Source organism: Lissotriton vulgaris, chromosome 3_1 (assembly GCF_964263255.1).
Source record: "Lissotriton vulgaris chromosome 3_1, aLisVul1.2, whole genome shotgun sequence".
In the NCBI taxonomy this organism is placed as follows: Eukaryota; Metazoa; Chordata; class Amphibia; order Caudata; family Salamandridae; genus Lissotriton; species Lissotriton vulgaris.
Window position 1 is genome coordinate 1,080,355,506 of NC_141689.1, and position 23,768 is coordinate 1,080,379,273.

General features: G+C 43.6%; 1 protein-coding gene across 1 annotated transcript in view; it reads left to right on the top strand.

The window, feature by feature from the left end:
* Positions 1–23,768, top strand: part of CDKL2 (cyclin dependent kinase like 2) — a 446,589-nt gene that overhangs the window by 410,739 nt on the left and 12,082 nt on the right. The window contains exons 8-10 of the mRNA XM_086961513.1: positions 2–131; positions 6,384–6,667; positions 8,070–8,157. Of these exons, the coding sequence (XP_086817639.1) occupies positions 2–131; positions 6,384–6,667; positions 8,070–8,157 (502 nt within the window). The remainder of the gene's footprint in view (position 1; positions 132–6,383; positions 6,668–8,069; positions 8,158–23,768) is intronic.

Genomic DNA, 23,768 nt, shown 5'->3' on the forward strand with positions numbered 1-23,768 from the left:
GGTTTCCACAGGAACTCAGTGTCAAAATTCAGAAAGATGCCAGAGACAATCATTTTATGCCAAAAAAATCCAAATTCCACAAAAAGGATAAAGAGGATACTCTGGAAGAAAGGCAAATGATGGTAGCCCATGTAAGTAATTTGTACACCCAACTGAAAGAAGTCTTAATGCAGAATAAAAATAATTTTTGTTTATTTTATCACAATTGAATCTCGTTGGCACTTGACAAGCCTCTGCTCTCCAGTCACTTTATCATTGGTGCTTTCTTATACCATACCACCATAATATGAAACACAGTGCCACAGAACGCAGTTCACACATCATCCAGTAAAACAATCACATCAGTTGAGCTTCCCCATCTACCTGTGCTGGTTGTAGAGGTGGTAAGGAATTCCTAACTTTTCAAGGTGGTATTGCTTTTCCCTGAAAGTTTTGCCACCCGCTAAAATGCATAAAGTGATATATACAGAATAAGGGATTGGATGTTGATACAGCAAGGTGTGGAAGTGTGTCATCTAAAGACGGCCCTACCTATGGTTTTCTTCTACGGATCGCGCAGTAGTCTCAGCACAGAGTGGAACCCCCCCAGAAGAATCAGGTAGGAATATAGGGGCATATTATCAAGGACAGGCGATACATTATCGCCGCTTTTATCGGCAGGAAACTGCTGATAAAGCGGCGATAATGGCCTTGATAATATGCTCTATGAATTCCAATCAAAGCCCATGTTAGATGTGAACACATCTAACATGGGCTTCGATTGGAATTCATAGAGCATATTATCAAGGCCATTATCGCCGCTTTATTGGCAGTTTCCTGCCGATAAAAGCGTTGATAATGTATCGCCTGTCCTTGATAATATGCCCCATAGATTTTGTAGGGAGCACAAGAAGGAGACATGATGTCTATGGGTGATCTCTCCCCCCACCCCATTATGATCAGTGCCTAATTTGTGGGGGGGGAAACATAATAGGAGGGGCCCAAAGTTATTCTTAGGAGCCTTCTACAAAGATGGCATGTTGTGAGATTGCTGAATACCAAGGCTGTCTAATGTTGATTCCATCTCATTCCTTTTTCTTCCACCACACTACGCTTCGTGGTGTAGGTTCTTTTTCATTGCTACTTTCTATGTTTGTCATTGTTTTGCCAGCTTTCTCTTACTTTCTCTTTCAGATTTCACTCTCTTTCTCTAATCAAATGCTGACCATGAAAAATATTTTCCGATCCCCAAAGATGAGGGCCAGAGCTGATCACCTGCAACCAGTGGCAGAAATTATTACTACTGAGCCTCAGTTATATTGTCCTCTTCCATGGGGTGCCCCAGTGTAATTGGGCTTCACAACTTAACATGATTCTTGTCATTATGGAGCAGTTTAGTCTGTTTTTTATATTCTTCCTAAATTAGTCCCTGGCGACCTTTAGTAAACAAAAGATCAAAATCCTAAAGCCATATCCTAAAATGCACGAAGGATGAAGGTGCCACCAGCGAAGTAAGCAGTTTGTTATGAGCATGAATATGACCCCAAAATAGGTCCCTTGGCTATCAAGGGACTCCTTTACAAAGCCATTGCACCGTGGTTGCCTGACCATTTTTGATACACTGGTGGCACAGGGTGCCTTCTCATATTTACAAAGCCATGTAAAGTCATCCTGAATTATTCTGCAAGAAAGAGACAATCCATGGGTTTTGCTGTGGGTGTTCCCACACAACATCCATGAAACCTGACACATTCCCAATGAAACAGTAATCTTATAAAGTGTGACTAATTTCCTGTTAGGGTTTCAAGGTGCTAAGTGGCGGGTGGATCACCCATTCTGTGGAAGAGCCAGGTCTTGAGCTCCTTCCTGAATCTCGGCAGCGAGGGTGCTTGCCTGATTTACAGAGGTAGTAAGTTCCAGGTCTTCACAGTGAGGTAGGTGAAGGATCTTCCACCATGGGAGTGTAGAAGGAGAGGCTTGGGTGAGGTATGCAGGTTTGGCATTGTGGAGGGCTTTGTAGGCTTGCATGAGGAGCTTGAAGGTTAATCTTTTGTTAACAGGTAGCCAGTGAAGGTCTCTCAGGTGACAGGTAATGTGGCTGCAGCGTGGGATGTTCAGGATGAGTCTGGAAGAGGTGTGATGGATGCTCAGCAGTTTTTTTTCTGGAGTTTCTGGCGGGTGCCAGCATAGAGTGTGTTGCCGTAGTCAATTCTGCTGCTGACGAGTGCATGGGTGAAAGTTTTCTTGGACTCAGTGGGGATCCATTTGAAGATCTTACAAAGCAAGTGGAGCATGTGGACACTTGAGGATGACAAAGTGTTGTTTAGCGGTTCATCGAGAATGAGGAGTTCAGGTTGATGCAGAGATTTTGTGCGTGGTCTGTGGGTGTGGGGGGGGGGGTTCTGAGCACTGGTGGGTCACCAGGAGTTGTCCCAGGTTGAGGGGCGGAGCCCAGGATGAGAACTTTGGTCTTGTCTGAGTTAAGCTTGAGGCAGCTGTTCTTCATCCAGGTGGCAACTGCCTTCATCCCATTGTGAAAGTTGCTCTTGGCGGCTGTGAGTTGGTCTGTGAAAGAGAGAATCGGCTGGGTGTAGTCCATGTAGGAGACAGTGTTGAGTCCGTGGCTTCTGACAATGGCTGCAAGCAAGGCCATTTAGATGTTAAAGAGGTTGGGCCTCAGGGAGGATCCATGAGGCACCCCGCAGCTCAACTCTGTGGGTTCTGAGTTGAACAGTGGAACTATGACTTTCTGTTTTGTCGTGGATGGCGGAGTTGTGGAGTCTTGTGCCAACGGTTTGATGGGGGATGGTGTTGAAGGTGGGCAAGAGGTCCAACAGGATAAAGGCAGTAGTTTACCCTAGATCGAGGAGGGTGCGGATGTCGTCTGTAGCGGTGAGTAGAGTAGTCTCGGTGCTGTGGTTGCTTCTGAAGCCCGATTGGGAGAGGTCAAGATGTTGTTCATTTTGATGAACTGTGAGAGTTGGGCATTGATGGCTTTCTCAATGACTTTGGGTGGTAAGGGGAGCAGAGAGATGGGTCTGTAGTTCTTGAGGTCCGTCGGGTCAGCAGAGGATTTCTTCAGCAAGGGGTTGATCTCTGCATGCTTCTAGTCTTCCGGGAAGGTTTCTGACTCAGTGGAGCAGGGTTCGGGTGCGATGGAGGTGCCAACTCTGTTGAAGATGCGGTGAGGGCAGGGATCCGTGGGGGCTTCAGAGTGGATGCACTTCATGATCCTGAGGGTGTTGTCCGAGGTGAGGGTAGGCAAGTTGATCAAGGCATTCTGGGATCTGGAGCCATTGGGTGCAGTGGTGGTGGGTAGGGTGGGTCTTGGGTTGTGAAGCTGTCGTAATCTCCTTGTTCTTGCGGTGGAAGAAGGTGGCGAGGTTGTCGCAGAGGTGTAGAGACAGGGGAATGTCTGCTGTCTCTGTGCTGGGCATAGCAAATTCTTTGACCACGGTGAAGAGTTCTTTGCTGTTATACGCATTGGCGTTGATGCATTCCTGGATGGTTGCTTTCTTTGTTGTTCTGATGAGGTGGTGGTGTGCGGTGACGGTAGATTTGAAGGCTGCGTGGTCTGCCGCGATGTTGCTGTTCCTCCATCTTTTCTTGAGCCATCTGCAAGTGCGCCAAGACTCTTGGAGGGCAGGGGAACCACCTGGCATTCTTGGAAGGCTGTTTGCCTGAGGGTTTCCTGATGGGAGGCATGGTGGTGGCGCAGACGGAGATCCTGCAGTGGAGGTTGCATGCTGAGGTGTTGGCATCCATGGATGTCGGTGGTGGGGTTTTACTGAGGGAAGTGGTGAGCTGGTCATCGGTGACCTTGTTCCAGCTTCTGATAGGATCACAATGAGCGTAGTGGCGTACGATGTGTATGGTGAAGGAGAAGGTGCATTCAAGCGTGTGTCCTGCTGAGTGGGTTGGTGTTGTGACCAGTTGCATAAGTCAGATGGTGGCGAGGTTCTCCAGTAGAGATGAGGTGTTGTGGTCTGCGAGGTTGTCCAGGTGGAAATTGAGGTAGATGAAGCATATGTAGTCCTTTGAGGGAAGGATGTGGTGAGCAATGAAGTTGGTTAAGGCTTTGCGGAAGTGAGGGTATGGTCCGGGGGATCTGTAGAGGATGGTGCGTTTGGATTGGTCTGGATCTGGAAATGGAGGTCTTCCATGTCGGGTGAGTGGTTGTTGGCGATGCCTCCTCCCGGCTGGTTGACGTGGTCTTTGTACATGAATTTGTAGCTGTCAGGACAGGCGGTGGCGATATCCGGGGCTGAGGTGGAGTTCATTGGGCGTCCAGGTTTTCCCAGATTTACAAGGTGTTGTAAACCTGGAAATGCGTCAAAATCCTGCGCCTCCCCAGGGAAAGTGTAGGAGTGGAGGAACAGGGAGAAATACTTTTATTTCTCATTGTTTTTTTTCTATGCGCGCTATAGAATGCAGCACACATAAAAAAAAGGAAAATGCCACAAAATATTGTTTTTGTGCAGGAAGGTGCTCCTTCCTCCACAAAATCAATCATCCCGCAATGCAGACACTCTTGCAACATGACGCAATGGTACCTGCGCTGGCGCATTGCAGCCAATTGTGCACCAGCGCAGGGAAAAGCACATGGATGCCTCACATTGTTTTTAAACTACGCATCTCTGTGCTTTTGAAAAGAGGCAGCTCGGCGTTGCAAAGTGGCTTGCGGCGCCGCACTGCTTCATTTATTTGTAAATGAGGCCCCAAGTCAGGTTGAATGATGGAGGCACACATGGCTAAACCACGTGTACTTCTACCACGCAGCCCAAACCACAGATTCATCCTAACCATGCATTGATTTACTACTCATGTCTTTACCACACCATTTTGTGGTAAAGGCATAAATGGATAGGGGTATGCGTGGCTAAGGTCGCTACTACTCCGACCCCCCTGCCTCCCCACTTGCCCCTCCCCCGCCCTGCGGACCAAAACCTTCCCTGAAAACTACCCATTCCCCTCCCCTGCCCTGAGGCCTAAAACTCTGCCCCTTAATATACACTAACCTGACCCCCACCACTGTGCTGTTCCTAAAACTACCTCAACCCCTTCAATTGCCCTGAGGCCTAAAACCCAACCCCTAATTTAAAAAACTACCCTGACCCCGAGCCCTAAAAACTAATTGCCCTCCCCTAAGCCCTAAAAACGAACCCTCCCCCTGCGGCCTCAAAGACTGCCCCTTAACGTACACTACCCCGACCCCACCAAGCCCCTGCAATGTCCCTAAAACTACCACAATCCCTCCCTTCCACTGCCCTGAGACCTAAACCCCTAACCCCTAATTAAAAAAACCTAATCTACCCCAGCCCTAAAAGTACCCCGCTCTCCCATAAGCCCTAAAACCTACCCCAACCCCCTGAGTCCTAAAAACTACCCTCAACCCCCAGACCTGAAAACTACCCCTCCCCCAGCCCTGAAAACGACCCCAACCCTGCCAAACTACCCCCAAAACCCAGCCCCACTTACCTCACCGCATCCACACCCGAGCCTTCTTACGCGTGGTTAAGGCAAGTGTGGTAGCGGGTGCATTATCAGAACGTGCGTGGCTTTGCCTGCGCTATTCCGACTGTTTCCCCCCCAAGTCCTTATCCTTCACAAAGTGCACCAGTACATTCTGTGATTCCTAATAATTAACAAGACTGATAACTAGACCAATAAATAATATTAAAAAATGTTCTTGCTTAGAGTAAGTTACAAGCAGAGCAGTTGTCGAAGAAAGGGTGCCATCCATATGAATAAAGCTACTGTTCTACTAGAGTAGTTTTTATTCGATTCTGCGGGAGGGCCATTTTGCACAAAGGAGCTACACAGTCCATTTGGCACATCATACTCTGTATATTATGATCACCTGTGTTGTTTATTAATATGAAGTAACACTTTCACTAACACTTTCACTTACCTCCCTGTCGTGACAGTCTAAATTAATTATAAAGATACAGCTATTCATTGAGTAACAGGGTTACTTCTATAACATTGCCGAAACTCATCTCTTCCAAAAAGGTGTGGAAATATTCTACAACAAAAAGTTGGACACATCAAAAGTTTTAACAACTCGATAAAAGTACACTAGTTCAAAATATTCTGAAAAGCAAGTATCAAAAAGCTATCAAAAACAGCACACCGGTTTATTTTCTCATAATTTCCCTCCTAGTTATCTAGGTATTTAGCAGGCTCATGCTGAATTTTAAATAAACTGGACTTTTATTGACTGGTTTATTTGGAAATGTGTAGATCTAAGGAAAAGTGTTCCTCAGCCTGTCTGATCCTTTGTCTGTTTTGGAGGAGCAAGATGATGGGATCGAATTTATCTTCTGCTAATCAAGTTGTGGTACTACACCTGTGTATAATGTTCTCAGTAGATTCTGCAAACTAATGCCCTTATTTCTATTTAGGATTTCAACAGTGAGCCAAAGCTCAAAGAAGCAAAGCCATTTAAGATTAAACTTCTAAAAAATGACTCGGAGAGAACAGGAACAAGTGATCGATCGTCCAATCTCAACTGCTTCTTTGACAGCGGGGCATCGCCAACCAAGGCAGTCCCGCAGGCCACGCTGAAGGAGTCCAGCAGTAGTTTGGATTACCCCAAGAACCCAGCCATGCAGATCCCGCCCATTGCCCACAACCTGTCCGCCATCGCTTCCAGCATGAACGCAACATCTGGGATCCACAGCTTCAGGTAGGGAGCCGGACTCGAGAAGGCCTCCGCTGTCATCTCCTTGTCTTTGTGCGAAGGCTGTCAGCGGAAACTCAGCATTAGCGATGTTGTTACACTCAAGTCAATTGTAATGAGAGGACCAGGTGAAACAGGATCAGGGAGACGAGGTATTGGTAACCTGTGTCAGGGAGTCTCGTGGTAAGCGCACCTTGTGACACCTATACCCTGACGACAAAGAGCTGCGCGTTGCAACGATTGACTTGTAACACATGACCTTTTTATAATGTAAACGTAGTAGTACAGTTTCACTAAATGCCTTGTTTAGCTGATACATGATGATATTATTATTCAAGTGCAAGCATGGGTTATGCATTCAAATCCTCTAGAGGCTCTCAAAGTATAGTTCAGGGCAAAGAGAGGGCGCATAGAAGTCAGAAGGAGGTCACACTGACAAACATACACATTGTAGCAGCCATAGCAGTCTAGTACAGGCAGATCCTTGCACATACTAACCCAACCTTAGGAAGAGCAGCATATCATTATAGGCAGCTATGGCCTCTGGTTTGCAGTGTCTCAGCTGCTGATTTTCATTTCCTTCTCAAATCAATCACAACTACACAAATCTACTTGGATTTGACAGAAGGGGTTCAATTATTCTAAACCTCATGGTACTGAAGAAATATTCTTAAAAAAGTAACCCTTGTTACCAGTCCTTCATCTGTTGATTTTTACTTCTCTATGAAGTTGAAGCGACAACATAAAAATGTTACTTGAATATTATTAGAACTACCACACATCTACCTGTATTTGTCTAAATGGGATTCAATTATGCTAAACTTCATTTATACAGAGAAATTATTGGAGGAAAAGAAACACATTTTATGAAGAAATTAAATTGTAAATCGATAACCATCTTTCACATACTTGTGCTATGTGGTGGTAGTTTTCTTTTACTAATATGTTTATTTGTGTTGAGCAAATGAGTACTAGGAATAAATACTCCAATGAAGACGTGCTGAAAGAATACTGCCATTCAGGTCTTGCTATCCTCCTCTGACCCAAGACTCTGCTCACCGGTCTTGAAAACCTTATAGCTTGATCAGATCTGTTAGAAAGCGTGATGTACTCAGACCATGACCATGACAAAAGTTATCTTTAGGTTCACTTGGGAAAATCAGTCTTCAGAAGATTAGTTTTGATTGTAGAAAATAAATTCAGTTACAAGAAACATTGATGTGAGTTAAATCCATCCGGATTCTTAAACTTTTAGGCATCCTGTCAGGGGAAACTCTAGTCTTCTTGCATTCATATATGCCGCACATTTATTTTGTTACAGGAGTGGATTACTAAGTCAAGCACACAGGTTTTGCATGTTTCTGTAGAAGGTTTCCCCTTACTAACTTCATATGTTTTTCTATTCAAGGCCTGAGGAAAAACCTAAAAAGTATATTAGCCCTTTCAAAAAACATGGGCAGATTTCTCCGGCAAGCCATTATAATTTAAACATGTCGGTAAGTAATTCTTGTTATTTGGCCTCAACGTTGTTTGTCGAAATACAGAATTAAAAACAAATACATTAAAATATTGTCACACATTGAAAGCAAAAAAACATTATTTTTCCGGTATTTTTTTCAGGGGGTTCTCCCTTTCCTCCTTTCTTTTTGTTTTGCTCTATCGTCCTTTAAACCGCCCTCCCTTTTCTTTCCCACCCCTTGGCTATTCCATTTTCATTAATTTGCTTTACTTTGTTTTTCTCTTGATCTTTTCTATTTTATATAGGTTTGGTTTTATGAATATTGTCTGTAGCATTTACTAATGCCAAATCCTATTGGACATAAAACACAGAGCCTGTATGCATTTGAATGTAATTGGTCTTTCTGCCTGATTTAATAAATAAGCTCTTTCAACGTGATTCAATGGCTCCTTCTTAGGTGGCCATATACAAGGAGGTATTGCATGGGACTCTTGACGCGTAGAGTGGTAGGAAAACATAAGACTAAAAAATAAAATAAAACGTTTGTATTTTATATAGCAAGTTTTCTACAAACCACAAGGCATGAGGCCCTAGGAAATACTTTTCAGAAAAGAGAAGTAAAAATAAGTGAAGGCCTCAAAACCAACTAAAAGCTCTATGTAGAAATGAAACTTAGAACAGTTACTGTATGCAAAGTGCAGTTGGCAAAAAGGGGTTCCGAAAGACACCATATATACTAACTGCCACGCTGCTGGCTCAGAGATTGCATTTAATAAATCACTGCATTTTGTGCTTGCTTCAATTGACCCAATTGAACTACCACGCCTAATAACAATACTTGTAAACTGAAACCCAGTACTAAATGCATGTTATTTAATGTATATGTATGTAAATCGATCTGAAAAGTGGTATATTCTAGTCCCAGCGAGAGGCAAGTACTAGTGTTTAGTGTTATATATGTAGCCAAAGAGAAATGGACTTACAGAGCTCATTGTATTGCGACCAATGGGTGATGATTCCTAAGAGGGCAGCGATTGGGCGGTCCTGAAGTCCCCCATCATCCAGTAAAATTGAGCGGGCACAAATGCTACAATCTTTTGTTCTGTTCTGATGTGATTCTATAAGGTTTTATTTATTAGCATGTTATTTTCATATATCTTTTTAATGTCAGTGCCTCAAAGCTTTCTATAATAATATTTGAGACTCAATTAAGCAAATAAGCAAATATTTCCTCAGCAAATGGGTTAAATACTTATAACCTCATTTATGAAAACTGTTGCATCGCTGCGATTGAACAGAGATGCAACAGTTTTCACTGCCCCCTCCCTGTGACACAATGGATGTGCCATATTTAATGTACGTCGCTCCATGTCGCAAAGAATGACAGATACGCCAGGAACCCTGACGTATCTGTTTGCGCAAAAGTCATGCATTGCTGGAGTTGTGTCACAAGTATGACGCAACTCCAGCAATGCATGGGGTGGGCCTGTGCCTACAGCACTGCGTCTCCCTTACACCTGCCATGAAGCAGTTGTAAGGTTTTGATGCACTGGCGTCCTAGAAGTGTCGTAGTGAAATCTCAACACTTCTGCAACCCTTTTCTACATTGGAACGCCCACCCTGCATACATTATACCTGACACAAGTATAATGTGGCACAGGACTTTACAAGCATCACTTTGTAAATATTGAGCAATGTGGCGCATAGTTCATGGCGCTGCTGCGTCACGAAAAGTGACGCAACAGCGGTACAAAAGTGTCGCAAGGCCTTCATAAATAAGGCCCTAAGTGGACATGGAGGTTGAACCTTCCAGAACTAATTGCCCTTAAGTTCCTCTGTGCTTTCATCCTTCTGTAAATTTGTTCGATCCCCTTGTGTCTCAGTGTACCATCTTGTCTGACTCTATATGTATTCTGTTGGACGGCCGGTAGATCTTTCTGTGTGTTGTTCATGTGCTTGAGCCTCTGTGCTTTGGTCTGTGAGCTCGAGTGTTTGCATGACTGCCTGTTCGACCTTTGTGCCTGGTGTCTGTGAGTACTTTAGGAGTGCGATGAAGAAGTGCTGTACTTAGAGTAATGAAGTTTTGGGATAGTAATTGAGCCACTATCACTTTATCTCTCTACCTTCTTATTACAGTCCTCACAACATTTGACTTGATAATTATCACCTTAAATATTGAACATGCTCTTCCCAGGCGTTTCAGTCACATGTGCATTCATGGCATTTTCGTGATAGTCCTGTGCACACAACAAACAGTAAATCCTCAGATAGATAAATGATTTTTTTAGAGCAAAAATAGGACAATCCAACGATGTAGTCTTTGTTCTTAATCTGGTCTTTTAATCGTGCATCCAATACTTTTTACAAAACAGCCAGCCGACACATGTTTCATTGTAGAAAAGAGTGCTCTACAACTCTTCAGGGCTCAATGGCTGATTCACAAAATTTTGGAAATCCCACATCCGGTGATAATTCCAACCCGGCAGGGTAACACGAATCTTGGATAGAAGTGTACGTAGCTAAAAAATAGCAGCCTATAATAGATTGTCAATGTAGAGACGCCGGACATAGTCAAGTTTCAACCATATGTAGCAGAAACAATTAAACATGCAATCATAAGCGAAGTAAGTAAAGGACCAGTTCAGTCCCGGTGAGGCACGAGTGTGTGTCCTCTCAATCTCTCTCACAAGGTGTGGATCAACGCTCCGGCGTCTTGAAACGAATGTATGTGGCATTCATGGCATACTGGGATAAAAGTCAGCCTCACCCAGCATCCTGGTCTCAGGCTCGCACTGGTACTCGCACAATAGAGAGAACCCCTTCAAAGGACAGCAGTTAATGTTAAATAAACTTATAAAGAGCTTCCCACGTTGTAGTGCCAGAAACATCTCAAAACAGCACTCCTTTATGATCATCATTTGCAGTAGCGGATGGTGATATTTGAAAGTGGTGAGGGTATAAAAGTTTGGGATGAGTGCCCTGTTGCGATTGAGCATAGAGACTGAGCCTAACAGTCATAAGATGGGTTCGGGGAGGGGGATTTTGAAAAAGATAGGGGCTAATGGTTCATTTTCAAGCAAATTTGAGAATGCAAGAATGTTTAGAAAGCAGTTGTGAAAGTGTAGACCTAAAATATTGAAACACACAAAACGCTCCATATCTTACTGAATTAAAAGTGTTCTTATTCAACATCTTATAGGGCCCGATTCACAGAATGAATTTAATACTCAATCCTAAACTTACTACTGTTTTGGTATTCACAGATTGCACTTACTACTTTTGGCATTCACAGAATGAATTTACTACTTTCGGTAATTCACAGAAGTTAGGACTACTAACTTTAGGACTCCTAAATGCCTTCTGTGAATACCAAAAGTCTTAAAATTAAGATTTTTCTCAATTTAGTAGTAGTAAAGTTAGGCTAACTTTACTACTACTAAATTGAGAAAAATCCTAATTTTAAGACTTTCGGTATTCACAGAAGGCATTTAGGCGTCCTAAAGTTAGTAGTCCTAACTTTACTACTACTAAATTGAGAAAAATCCTAATTTTAAGACTTTCGGTATTCACAGAAGGCATTTAGGCGTCCTAAAGTTAGTAGTCCTAACTTTACTACTTCTAAATTGAGAAAAATCCTAATTTTAAGACTTTCGGTATTCACAGAAGGCATTTAGGCATCCTAAAGTTAGTAGTCCTAACTTTACTACTACTAAATTGAGGAAAATCCTAATTTTAAGACTTTCGGTATTCACAGAAGGCATTTAAGCGTCCTAAAGTTAGTAGTCCTAACTTTACTACTACTAAATTGAGAAAAATCCTAATTTTAAGACTTTCGGTATTCACAGAAGGCATTTAAGCGTCCTAAAGTTAGTAGTCCTAACTTTACTACTACTAAATTGAGAAAAATCCTAATTTTAAGACTTTTGGTATTCACAGAAGGCATTTAGGAGTCCTAAAGTTAGGAGTCCTAACTTCTGTGAATACCGAAATGAGTAAGTTCATTCTGTGAATACCAAAAGTAGTAAGTGCATTCTGTGAATGCCAAAAGTAGTAAGTTTAGGATTGAGTCTTAAGTTCATTCTGTGAATCGGGCCCAAATATATTAGCTGTATAATGGACAAGTTATACCTAGACAATTCTCCCACTGTGTATGTATGCTGCACAGTGCAGCGCACATGCAAAGTAGGAAAAGAAAAGAGAAATGAAACATTTCTCCTGTTAATTCCTCCTTTCAAATGGCATTAACTTATGGCGCTAAACCATGTCTACAACTGTTTGTACATAGGGATTTGCACGGGTGGTTGCATGGGAATGCACATGTAAAGACCCCTTGGCACTAAGTAATGTAAAGCAATGCTTTGCACTGCTTTACATTACTTGTATTGTACTATGCAACGCAAAACAAGTTTTGCGCTGAAAGTAAATTGGTGAAAAAACATTTTGTGCTTGTTAGCGTCACTTTAGTGATATTAGCCCAGCGCAAAATGTTTGAAAATCTACCCCTAAATGTTTGCCAACTGCCATAATTCATTATTTATTTGGCTTAAGAAGACTAAACCACCAATGTACATGATGACAGTGGAAGATGGCACGGACTGAGCTACACAACTAATGTGGCAAGTCCGCCTGATAAAAAGAAATACATGGGGAACAAACTGATAAAAACAAATACATGGGGAACAAAATGATAAAAACAAATACATGGGGAACAAACTTTCAGTGAAAGTCAAATCAAACAAAAAATTAGAATACTGCTCTAGGTCAACGAGGTGCAAAAAGGATAAAAAATAAAAAATAAACACTGACAGATAAACTCATGAGTATGCTACACTCTGCACTTCTTCTCAAACACAGTTCGCCTTGCTTCTGGATGTTGAGCTTATGTCCTAGCTTTGGGGTGTCATAAGCCCCAAAAAGACAGGTGTCACAGCTAAGCTGCCAGTTTTAGCCAGTCCTCTAGGTAGAAGCTAGAGAGCTTTTGAGACAAGGAATAATAATGTAATAAAGATTGATCTTGATGAAGGGTCTGCCATCCTGGCCTTCAGCAAGTACCAACATCTTGCAGCAACATAACAAAGGGGATTGCCCCCTTACACATCCAATGAGATGCTGCAGTCCAGAAATCATAACATGTCTTGTGTGAGAGTGAGAATAGAATGCAAAGGTCTCCTACTTGAGAGCAAAAGCAGAAGCATCCAGCGCTTTCCCTAAGGAGGATTCCACCTTCTTAGGCATATCCTCTGGAAATAAGTTGATCCGACCTGCAGACTTTAAAATAAGGACCCCCCCCCCCCCCTTTATGGTTTCAGGAAAGTGAAGTCAGCACACATTAGAACATTCTATGGACACTAACGCCTTCCCTGGATTCTTTTATCTTTTTAAGAAGACGTCTAAAAGGTGCAGATGAAGGAAAGACAGCACAAAGCCCAGGAATGAAAATATATTTGGACCATCCCCACACACCCTCTTTCTAGGGTGCAAGTAAATAGGGATAAGGTGGCGCTCTTCAGGCTATATCGAGGCACAAGGCAGGGACGGCCCATCTCTGCTTCGCCTTGTTTTATCAATGAAACCATGAGCATAGGAAATAAAAAAAAACACAAGATTTAAAGGGAATGCCTTTTTTGGGGATTACCACAAAAAAATCCACATTTTTGTGGATGACATTAAACCAAAAATTCTATGTAGGAAGGTACTCTAGATTTTGAGAATGTTTGGGGATATTTCAGGTTTCAATGTCTACATTATTAAACTGAAATTATGAGCTTTGAGCTACAGCAAGGCACACCTGAACCACTAGAAAAAAAAATCAGATGGGCAAGCAGTAAAATAAAGTTACTGGGTATATTTACAACTCCCATAGTACCAGAGCTGTATAAGGGAAATTGCTCACCACTGATAGCAGATATTAAGAGGCCTTAAAAGCTGTCTCTGTTCTCACCTAGCTGGGCAGGGTAGCTACAGTATAAATGAATATATATCCCTGACAGCCATATATCTTTCAATTACTACAGGTACCTATTCCATTACACGATTTGTTACACCCACAAAAGTAATATGGTTATTTTATATTGAAGAGCATGAGATCCAGATTCTCGTGAAAGGTGATGCAAATGGCTGCTAGTGGGTCCTTGGGGGAGTGGTTGATTCGGACTCGGGCTTCTCAATATAGAGACCCCTTGTAAGGCTACATAATTATGGGTAGTAGTTGAGAGCTTGTTGACAGCCGCAGAAAAACCATTAGCTCCACATGCAAAGAGCCCTTAAGGGCCACACAAACCGGGATCTCCTCCATTTCAAGGAATTAGGGGTCAGCTGTGACTTGTGTGCCTGAGGTCATAGCATTATCAATAGGAATCTGGAATGATGTGTCACAGCAGGCTGAAATTACCATGATTCTATCGCTTTTCACCCTCATACACAGTAACCCTGACTGTAGGCCAGCTTTGTCTTCGCATAATGGAAAGATGTACAATGGTGCCTTTTGGAAGACCCCTTTCACTGGGGGGAGTCGAATCAATCGATACATGTAAAAAGAGTTCACCATAGGAGGTTCACAAGACCTCAGCGTTTGTAGACAATGCATTGAGTGACTTCGTCCACTTACAAGAAAGCATGTGCCAGGCACTTAACATCTCTTGAGAAACCAGTCTCCACGCATGATTGTACAAGACATCTTAATTTCCTCAGTCAGGCAGCACTATCAAACACACAAAGCTTGACTCAGTGGACTGACAAGGGGGATGCACTAGAGAAAGGTAGGACACAAGAACAGTGGCAAACACAAAGACAAGAGGTCCAAAAAAGTGTGCAGAATCGACAAATGCTGTATATAATAATGTGTAACTTTTACAGGACACGTATACCGTTGGGAGCATTGGCGGTGAGAGATATTCATATGTGGTGGAATTCCCCAAGGATTCACACTTAGAGATAAATACAAGGCCCTATCAAGAGTGTTGTAGGTCACACTACACTAGATGATTCTGGGGTGGTGATAACTTGGGCCTATCACCGGAGGGAGTGGAATGGAGAAGGCTGTGTGAAAACCCGTTTGGCAATTAATATGTGGTGCTCTATATGTCATTGGCAGCAAAGGAGACAGACGCAAGGTGGAATATGATTACCTTCTCCATCTACCCATTATTGGTCCATCAGAATATGGAATATCGATGCTCTGGAAATTAGGAAGATGGAAGAAGTAAAGGGAAGACCCTCTGGGGCGCTCCTCACACAAGATCCCTATAACAGGGACACATTTACACGAGAGAGACACATTGTACCAATCGTGGAAGCCACTAATTGATCACTTGCAAAATTGCTTGCCCTCATGGCTGTCTCACAGAACACAACCAGAATTATTAATGTATTAGGGCACTTGAAGCCCAGGAGAAGCGCTACATATCCTTCCACAACCCTGGAGAAATGTGGGGAAGGTATGGCTTAGGTGTGGTAAGACAAGGCTAACTGCCATTGTTTTGACGTGTTACTCACAGTTTGTGTGACACTTGCTCTTTTGGGTCTGAGAAGAGGGGAGGAAGAAGGGAATCGCTCATTGTTTATGGATACAGTCCAGTAGTGTAGCAAGCATGTCATGGGTCCTGGTGCAAGTAAGGAAATGTCGCTGCACCTGCTCACTAATGCTAGCTACACCCCTGATCATGTCTAATGTCAAGTCATTTGGTGGAACAGCCACCAGAAACCCCCTAGTGTGCCCTAGAACCCTAGAACATTATGTATCTGACTGAGAGCAAGATAGGGCATATGCTCAAGCCCCCAATGCAACCACAACGTCACTTTCAGTGACGTTGTTGTGGCGATAGGGGCTCAGCCTTATTCACAAGGCAGTGTTAAGCCACGCTAAATGGCTTAACACGGCTTACCACTGCCTTGTGATTAAGGCCCCCTTCACACTGTTTTTAGTGTGAAAGGGACGTGCAGTGGGTGTTGCGGTAGGCGTTCTACCGCAACACTCATTGAGTTTGACGCTACCTCCTATTCACAAGGGCAGCATAAATAGGAGATAGCGCCAAACATAAGACCAGGAAAAATCATCTTGCCTTGTGCAGCACACATGGAAAAAGCAAAATGCCATGGTTTGTTTATGTACAGGAAGGTGTCCCTTCCTGTACATAAACAAACCTTTTCTTAACCCTTTCCTTGCTGCCGTCGGCCATTGGCCAACGGCAGCACTACCTTCCCACTGCTGCCGTCGGCCAATGGCCGATGCGGCCCCGCCCGCGCACGGAAACGCTCGCACCGCGGTGGAATTACTGCTGCGGTTAACGGGTTAAAATGCAGTTTTGTAACTTACATGTGTGCCGCAGGACGTTACAAACTGGCGCTCACATGCAGGAAGGGACACCTTCCTGTACATAAACAAACCTCCCTGCTTGCAGACACCCTTGCACTCTGGTGCAAGGGTGCCTGCGTAGGCGCTAAGTTGTGAAACTTAGCGCCATCGCAGGGGAAAACACGAGACTGCACCATATCCTTGAGAATAGGGTGCAGCCTCGCATTTCCGAAGTGGCGAAGAGAGGCGTTAAGCCAAGAAGGCTAACGTCTCTCTCCGCCACTTCCTTGAGAATATAGCCGATTTTTTTTGTAGAAGAGGACTGTTCAACTGTTCTACAATACCTATGCAAGCATTAGTCAGCAATGAAAACTGAAAGAAAGCCAATAAATAAAAAAAAAATGTTTTTGCAATTAATGACAGAAAGGTAATGTTACTTATGCATGCATTACGTAATCAATATCAATTTATACAAATGTGATTGCATGGTGCCATCTACTGGCCAAATAGAATAATGTAACGTAGGTAATGTAAACAGGTAGTTGGAATTTTACCTTTCTAACTCTCCGGAGTTACCTTAAAAGCAAGGGCCATAACAAATATGGTCAGGATGGAATTTGGCTGGAACCACCACTACTCTCTCCACTGACTCTTCGTGCAATGCTGTTAGTGCTGGAAGTCCTGGCCTATCCAGACGCTCCACCCTTGCTGAGAGTAACGCCAGGATTGGATCAGACAGTTGAACCAAGCGCTCATTCTGAGTGTAGGGGGCTGTGGCTGCCTGCCCCACCTTCCTCACTATGCACAGATGTTGAGAGGCCTCTAGTGCGCATGTCGTGCTGGTCGCAAAAAAGAAGTTAGCCAGCCTGACATGCGCACTTTGAAGTGTGTATGTCACGACCAGATAAGCCTGTATTGTATTTTGTAAACACACCCACTCATTAATATGCAACGTGGCTCATGGGCAATTAAAAACCAAAATGTACAGTGCCCAAGGCTGGGAAAACATATTTAAACTGGAGATTTAATTACATTAAAATCAGGGCCTAGGGGGCCGCATGTAACCGTTGCTGATCAGTTGCAAATACAATCAAAAAGGTCACTGCTCATCCAACAGGTGAGCCTCAGTGCCTCTGGATAGACTGCTAGCGAAACACACAATGGTATGATTCTACAGGTAGGCTGACATCTGGGGGCTCGGTCTCCCTGACATCGAAAAGTACTGCATTGTGGCCCAATTCAGAGTAGCCTTCGAATGGTGCTTCAGGAAAACGGAGAAAAATTGAGGCTTTATGAAATGGATAATATTAGGTAAGTCTCCGTGGGAAGTGCTATGTTTCCTAAAGTGCACAGCCAACAGTGGCAGATATCTCAGATGTCCTCAGACCGACTCTGGAGGTATGGGATACTGTGACCATATCAAAGGGTCTTACATTATTCTTATCTCCTTTCATTCAACACATTAGGGTGACCAACTGGCACCAGTGCAAATTCAGGACGGTCAGTGTAAAAATTCTGGACAAAGGGTCAAAATTCAGGACAGAAATTCAGGACAGAAGGTCAAAATTCAGGACAAAAATTTGGGACAAAACATACGATTAACAGACATATTAGAGGAGGTCGCACAATAGTATATAAGTAAATAGACAACCACAATAAGTACATGTCAAAATAAGTTTACATAAGGTAGAGACAGCTTAGCACTTCACAGTTTTTCAGCATGCGTGCAGAATTGCCGACATCAGGCCCTTTCTGCAATCAAGATTTATGCAGGAGAATTCACACCCCATGCTGTCACTATAATAGGGCCCATTGTCATTCTATCCGTGATAATCGTCTGCAGTCTCAGAATGTCAGTGGGTCAATCCACAGTCTTTGCGAGGTCCGGGAGGGGCTAGAGACCCTGAGTGGAAACTTTTAAACTCATGGGGCCTCTCACAGGGGAACAGCATACCTTCCTGAAATTCCCCAATTTGATTTTAGTATGTCTGTAAGGCGTCCATAATTTGGGGACCCCAAATTACAGACGCCTTCAGACATCATACTAAAATAACGGACGGCCTGTGAAATTTACAGACGGTTGGTCACCCTAAACCACATGGTAACACTGGCTTCGCCAACATTTTGCAGCATGGTGGAGGAGGGACTGCGTAGTGTTAAGAAATATGTTTCAACCTCATGGAAAAGATGAAGTAGCCAACATCTGGGTTAAAGGATATTTCCTATCATTGGCCATTCACACCTCAAAGGCTCTTTTCATTTTTTGTTTCATCAAGTACAAGGAGGCCATTGATGGTGAGGACAGGGTGTTACTTTGGAATACATTTACCGTTCAAATAATCTTTATTTCGGTCATAGACCATAAAAGATGCAAAAATATAAAAACATCATTAAGACAATATGCATCAGCATTAAAAAGAATTACTCAAATGGAGATCATAAAAGCTAAATAAGTGGTTAAAAACGTAATAGAAAAGTTATAAATGTTAAAAAGGAGAACAACAAGGACAAATACTGAGCAAGGAAAACACATATGACACACCAAAAATGGGCTGGGGGTAACAATTTCATCAGGAGATATTAATGAGTGACCAGCGCCTGCGCCACATAGCGAGCAAGAAGCAGGAGACAGAAAATACAACAGGAGGAGAAGTCTCACATTTCAGGATTCTAAATGCCTGGTGATAATGTTTAAACCCCAGATTTCTACATAGTTGGACAAGCCAACGCTGCCTGATAAGATTGTAGTATGTGCAGAAAAAGAAAACATGGGGCTCAGTTTCCTCCTGTTCGCAACATGCTGGGCATTCTAGGAGCCTAGATTGTGACCATTTATAAGCAAATGCCCTAAGTGGTATTGTGCCATGCCTGAATAGTACATAGAGTTTCTTTGCTGCACTCGGCAAAATCATATCCAAAAAGGGCTCCAGTCTGTACTCCTCTTTAGTACTAATAAACTCTATGGTTAAAGAGCCCAGCGTAGAGATGCTAACGATATCCATCATCTGGTGATTACGATAGAGTCTCACCAGGTCAGCACGTGACATCTCTACGTAGGCTACTTCAGGGTTGCTCCAAAGCTCTAAATTACCCAGCCTCTTGCTCTCATTTTTTATGTAAGCAAACCACTGGAGTTTTTCTTTCCCAGGCAGGTCCATAAGTTCTTTAACTTCAGATCTAAAGTGCTTCAATTCTGGGGTAACCCACAGTCTGCGCCAGTATGTTAGTGGGCGAAGACCAATTTCTTCATCTATTCGTCTAATTCATAGATCCATTCTCAAGGGAATAAGAGGAGTACTGGCTGGAAGAGCCAATAAAGATCTTAAAAAACAGTTTTCTGCCTTGAGAATGTATTTTGATGAAGAGTGCCCCCACAGTTCCGCCCCGTAAGTTATAGCTCCTCTGGCTCGGGCTTTATAGATTTAAAGAATGGAGGCAACTGGTTTAGAGGTGGATTTCCTGTGCAATTTTAGGACACCCCCGATATCTGCGCCAACCTGAGTTTAGCCTTAGCAATCTGGGGGCCCCATTCCATGTTGTCTGTGAGGGTGAAACCCAAATATTCGAATACCTTTACCCTTTCCAGAGTAGTGTCATTTAAGGAGGGGTTGGGACGGGTGGTCTTAGGTGGATTACAGACCATATACTTTGTCTTTAGCGTGTTAATTTCCAACCCCCTTTTGGTACAAAACCTGGCAAAACTGTCTAGGGCACGCTGTATTCCCATCTGGGATTTTGACAATAGAAGGGTGTCGTCGGCAAACATCAATGCCACTACCTGTTCATTTTCAATTTTCGGGGCGTCAATGTCTTTGACCCCCCCTAAGATGGAAAATTAGGGCATTTATAAAAAGACAGAAAAGGGTGGGGGCCAGGAGGCACCCTTGTCTGACCCCTCTGTTGACCGAAAACCTAGGTGTTAGGGCACCACTTTTACCACTTCTGACTTGTGCAAAATTATTTAAATGCAATCTTTTATTAATGTCAAGAAGGTAGGTAGGGATCCCCATGACCTTTAATACCACCCATAAGAGTTCCAGGGGGACCAGATCGAACGCCGTCTTTAGGTCAACAAAAATCAAGTAGAGGCTGCCACCCTCTACTTTGACTGTTTTCCAATACAAAAGCTGCAATCTAAGCAGTTGGTCTACGGTAGATGTTTTTTCCCTAAATCCATATTGGTATGGGCTCAATATCTCATACTCCTACATCCATACCTAAAGTTGGTCAAGGATAATCCGGGCAAAGAGTTTTTGACTAACGTCGATCAAACTGATCGGACGGTAATTTGCGGGGATTAATGATGAGCCCTTTTTAAACACTGGTACAATCTCAGCCCCCAACCAGGTTTCTGGTATGGGGGAGCCCTGGAGTATAGCATTAAACATCAGGCAAAAGTATGGAACCCATACTACTGGTTGATCCCTAAATAGATCCCTGGGGATTTTGTCAAGACCCAGTGCCTTACCTGCCGGGAGTCTCTTGATCACACCCTCCACCTCCAATAGGGTTATTGTTGTACCTGCATCAGTTTCCGTTCGGGACAGTGTGGAAGCATGCGCAGGGTTATATAAGAAACCAGTATGTTCTTCGTGGGAGATAGTCGCCACCATGGAAGTAGCGTGTCAGTTGAATACAGCAGCCTGAAGTGAACAATCCACTTCTCAGGCGCAATATTCGGCTCGTCTGCCGCTTGACCTTTGTCCATGCAGGGGAATTCCCCTCATCCTGGGTTTGTTGTGGGTGTAGCCAGGCAGAGGCTCCTGGCCTATTCACTGTGCAGGGCAGGGTCCTCAGCCGCCCAGCAGGAGGTGGAGCCAGTATTGTCACTGGCAGGAGCAGAGCCATCAGTCGCCCGGCAGGAGGTGGAGCCAGCATTGTGTCAGGCAGGGCAGGCTATCAGGAGCTACTCTTCCCCTACTCTCAATGCAGATGCCTCACTCACCCCACACTGACTGATTCAGAACTCTGGAGCCACCCAGCTCCTGTCACACACACACCAAACCAGCAGAAACCAGTAATGGTTAGACAAGAAAATAGCCACTTTTTAAAAGTTCTATTTTCAAACCCAGAGTCCAAAAACCATCCACCCAAACGGATGCGTTATTAAACCCTGAGTTCAGGGATACCAAACTCGACATTGTACCATGCTCCCGAGCCGGCTAGGATTATAGCGCTTAATAACCCGGGTAGCCCATTCTAACTTATGGAGAGCAGGTAACCTTACAATAGTGAAGAACGAATATGGCGGTAATTCACTATTAGGACATGCCGCACACATCAGGGCTTGTCCTACCTTATGCTTACAATGCACGCTGCCCTCGGGCCTACCATAGGGGTGACTAACATGAAGTTAAGGGAAGGTTTGGGGACCGGCAAGTAGGTGTACTTGCGCAGCCCGCGTGACAGTACCAGACTGCACGTAGGTCTGGCAATGGCAGACCTTAAGACACATTTTACCAGACTGATTCTGTGGGTGGCACAATACGTGCTGCAAGCCCACTAGCAGCATTTGTATTTACAAGCCCTGGCACTCCTGGTGCACTATACTAGGGACTGATAGCAGCGACGGCCCGTGGAGGGAGTTACGGTGGGGCAGGAGGGCGGGGAGGGGGAGGGGCAGGGCGGAGGTTGCTAAAAACCGGCATATGGATAATTGCAGGTAAGTAAACAATTTAATTAATAAAACGAATTTCGTAGCTCGCACTGCATTGCATTTTGCGATGCAAGGCGCACTACGAAATTCGTTTTATTAATTAAATTGTTTACTTACCTGCAATTATCCATATGCCGGTTTTTAGCAACCTCCACCCTGCCCCTCCCCCTCCCCGCCCTCCTGCCCCACCGTAACTCCCTCCACGGGCCGTCGCTGACTGATAGTAAACCAAAAAAGCCAAACATGGAATCTAATCAATATTAATTTAACATAGGAAGCACTTGCACTGTGGCACTGATCATCAGTGGCACAGTGCCCAAAGCAATATACCAGCAAAAACATCGTAAACAGAGGAGGCAAACAGAAAAAATGGAGGAGAGATTCAGGCCAATGATGTCAGGTCTAACACCTGTTCCCAAGAGCAGTTACATTTACCAGATTTGATATAATATTCCTCACAAACCCTTCCAGATGGTTCAAAGTTCATACTGAATGTTGGATTCCAGAGGTACATTCTCATCCTTTTCAAAACTCAGCAGGCTTTTTTCCTAAAATGTTAGTCAGGACTCAAAATACAAGCCACAACATTTGGCTTTGTTAATTGTGTTAAGGCTTGTGACTGCTGGAGCAAGTCTTAATTGACTCAGTATCATTGGCACGTAGAGCATGCAAAAAGAAGTAACCGTATCCAGTTGGAGTGTAGAAATACCTGAGGCTGTGTGACACCAGTGATAAATGATAGTACCTACCATGGATCCAGGCCAGTGACTACAGACTTCCCCGGGATCAGGATCAATAGGAAAAGGCCTCTTACCTGGATTTTAACAAATTCAAAAGCATAGTCCACCAAAATGTTTTTTGCTGTAGATAAGAGTGTGCGCGAGACTTGGAAGAATTTAGCTTGTCAATTACTCTATAAAGGCTAAATTGGAATTAAAGCGAGCTCTGTAATTGGCAAAATAATTTGTTCCTTTCTAGTTCAGGATAGATGGCACTGTGCTAATTACATGCTTACAAACTATGCTAGAAAAACAGACATTTGAGGTAAACAGACTTTAGAGTGTTGCTGGTGTTGGAGGGTGCTGTATATAGAAGATGTTCTCCACCTACACTTGGGATCTACCCAGAGTTCTCTGCTCCTTTTTTGCATAAGTTGCATATCTATATCTATCTATATGCATATCTCTCTCTCTCTGTCTCTCTCTCTCTATATATATATAGTCTATGCTAATTAGGTATTTTGTTGTCACATGTATGAATTACATGAATGACTCTCAATTCATTATTTCCATAAATATGCCCTATTAGAAGCATTCCATCTGTGTACGTCAGCTGTGTCATCCTGGCTCCAATCCAATGATCTGAATTGTAATACTGTTAAAACTAAGGTCATGTAGGTGGCTCCATTTAGGTTGCCTAGACCCTTTCCTTCTACATTCTGGCCCCCTTCTGGATCTTATTCCCTTCGCTGTGTCTGAAAAATCTGGGTTTCTACTTGGTTGAGAATTTACCACTGATCAAACTGGCTTATCACTTGATCTCTTCCAGTTATTTCCTCTTGAGGTTTCTCAGAAAAATGGTGCCGCTGCTGACGTCAGCGGTTCGATGTTAGTGGTTCAGGTTACTATTTTTAGTCGGTTGATTATTGTAACTCCCTTTTCTTGGGCACTCCTCATGCTGTGTTGAATCAATTACAGCG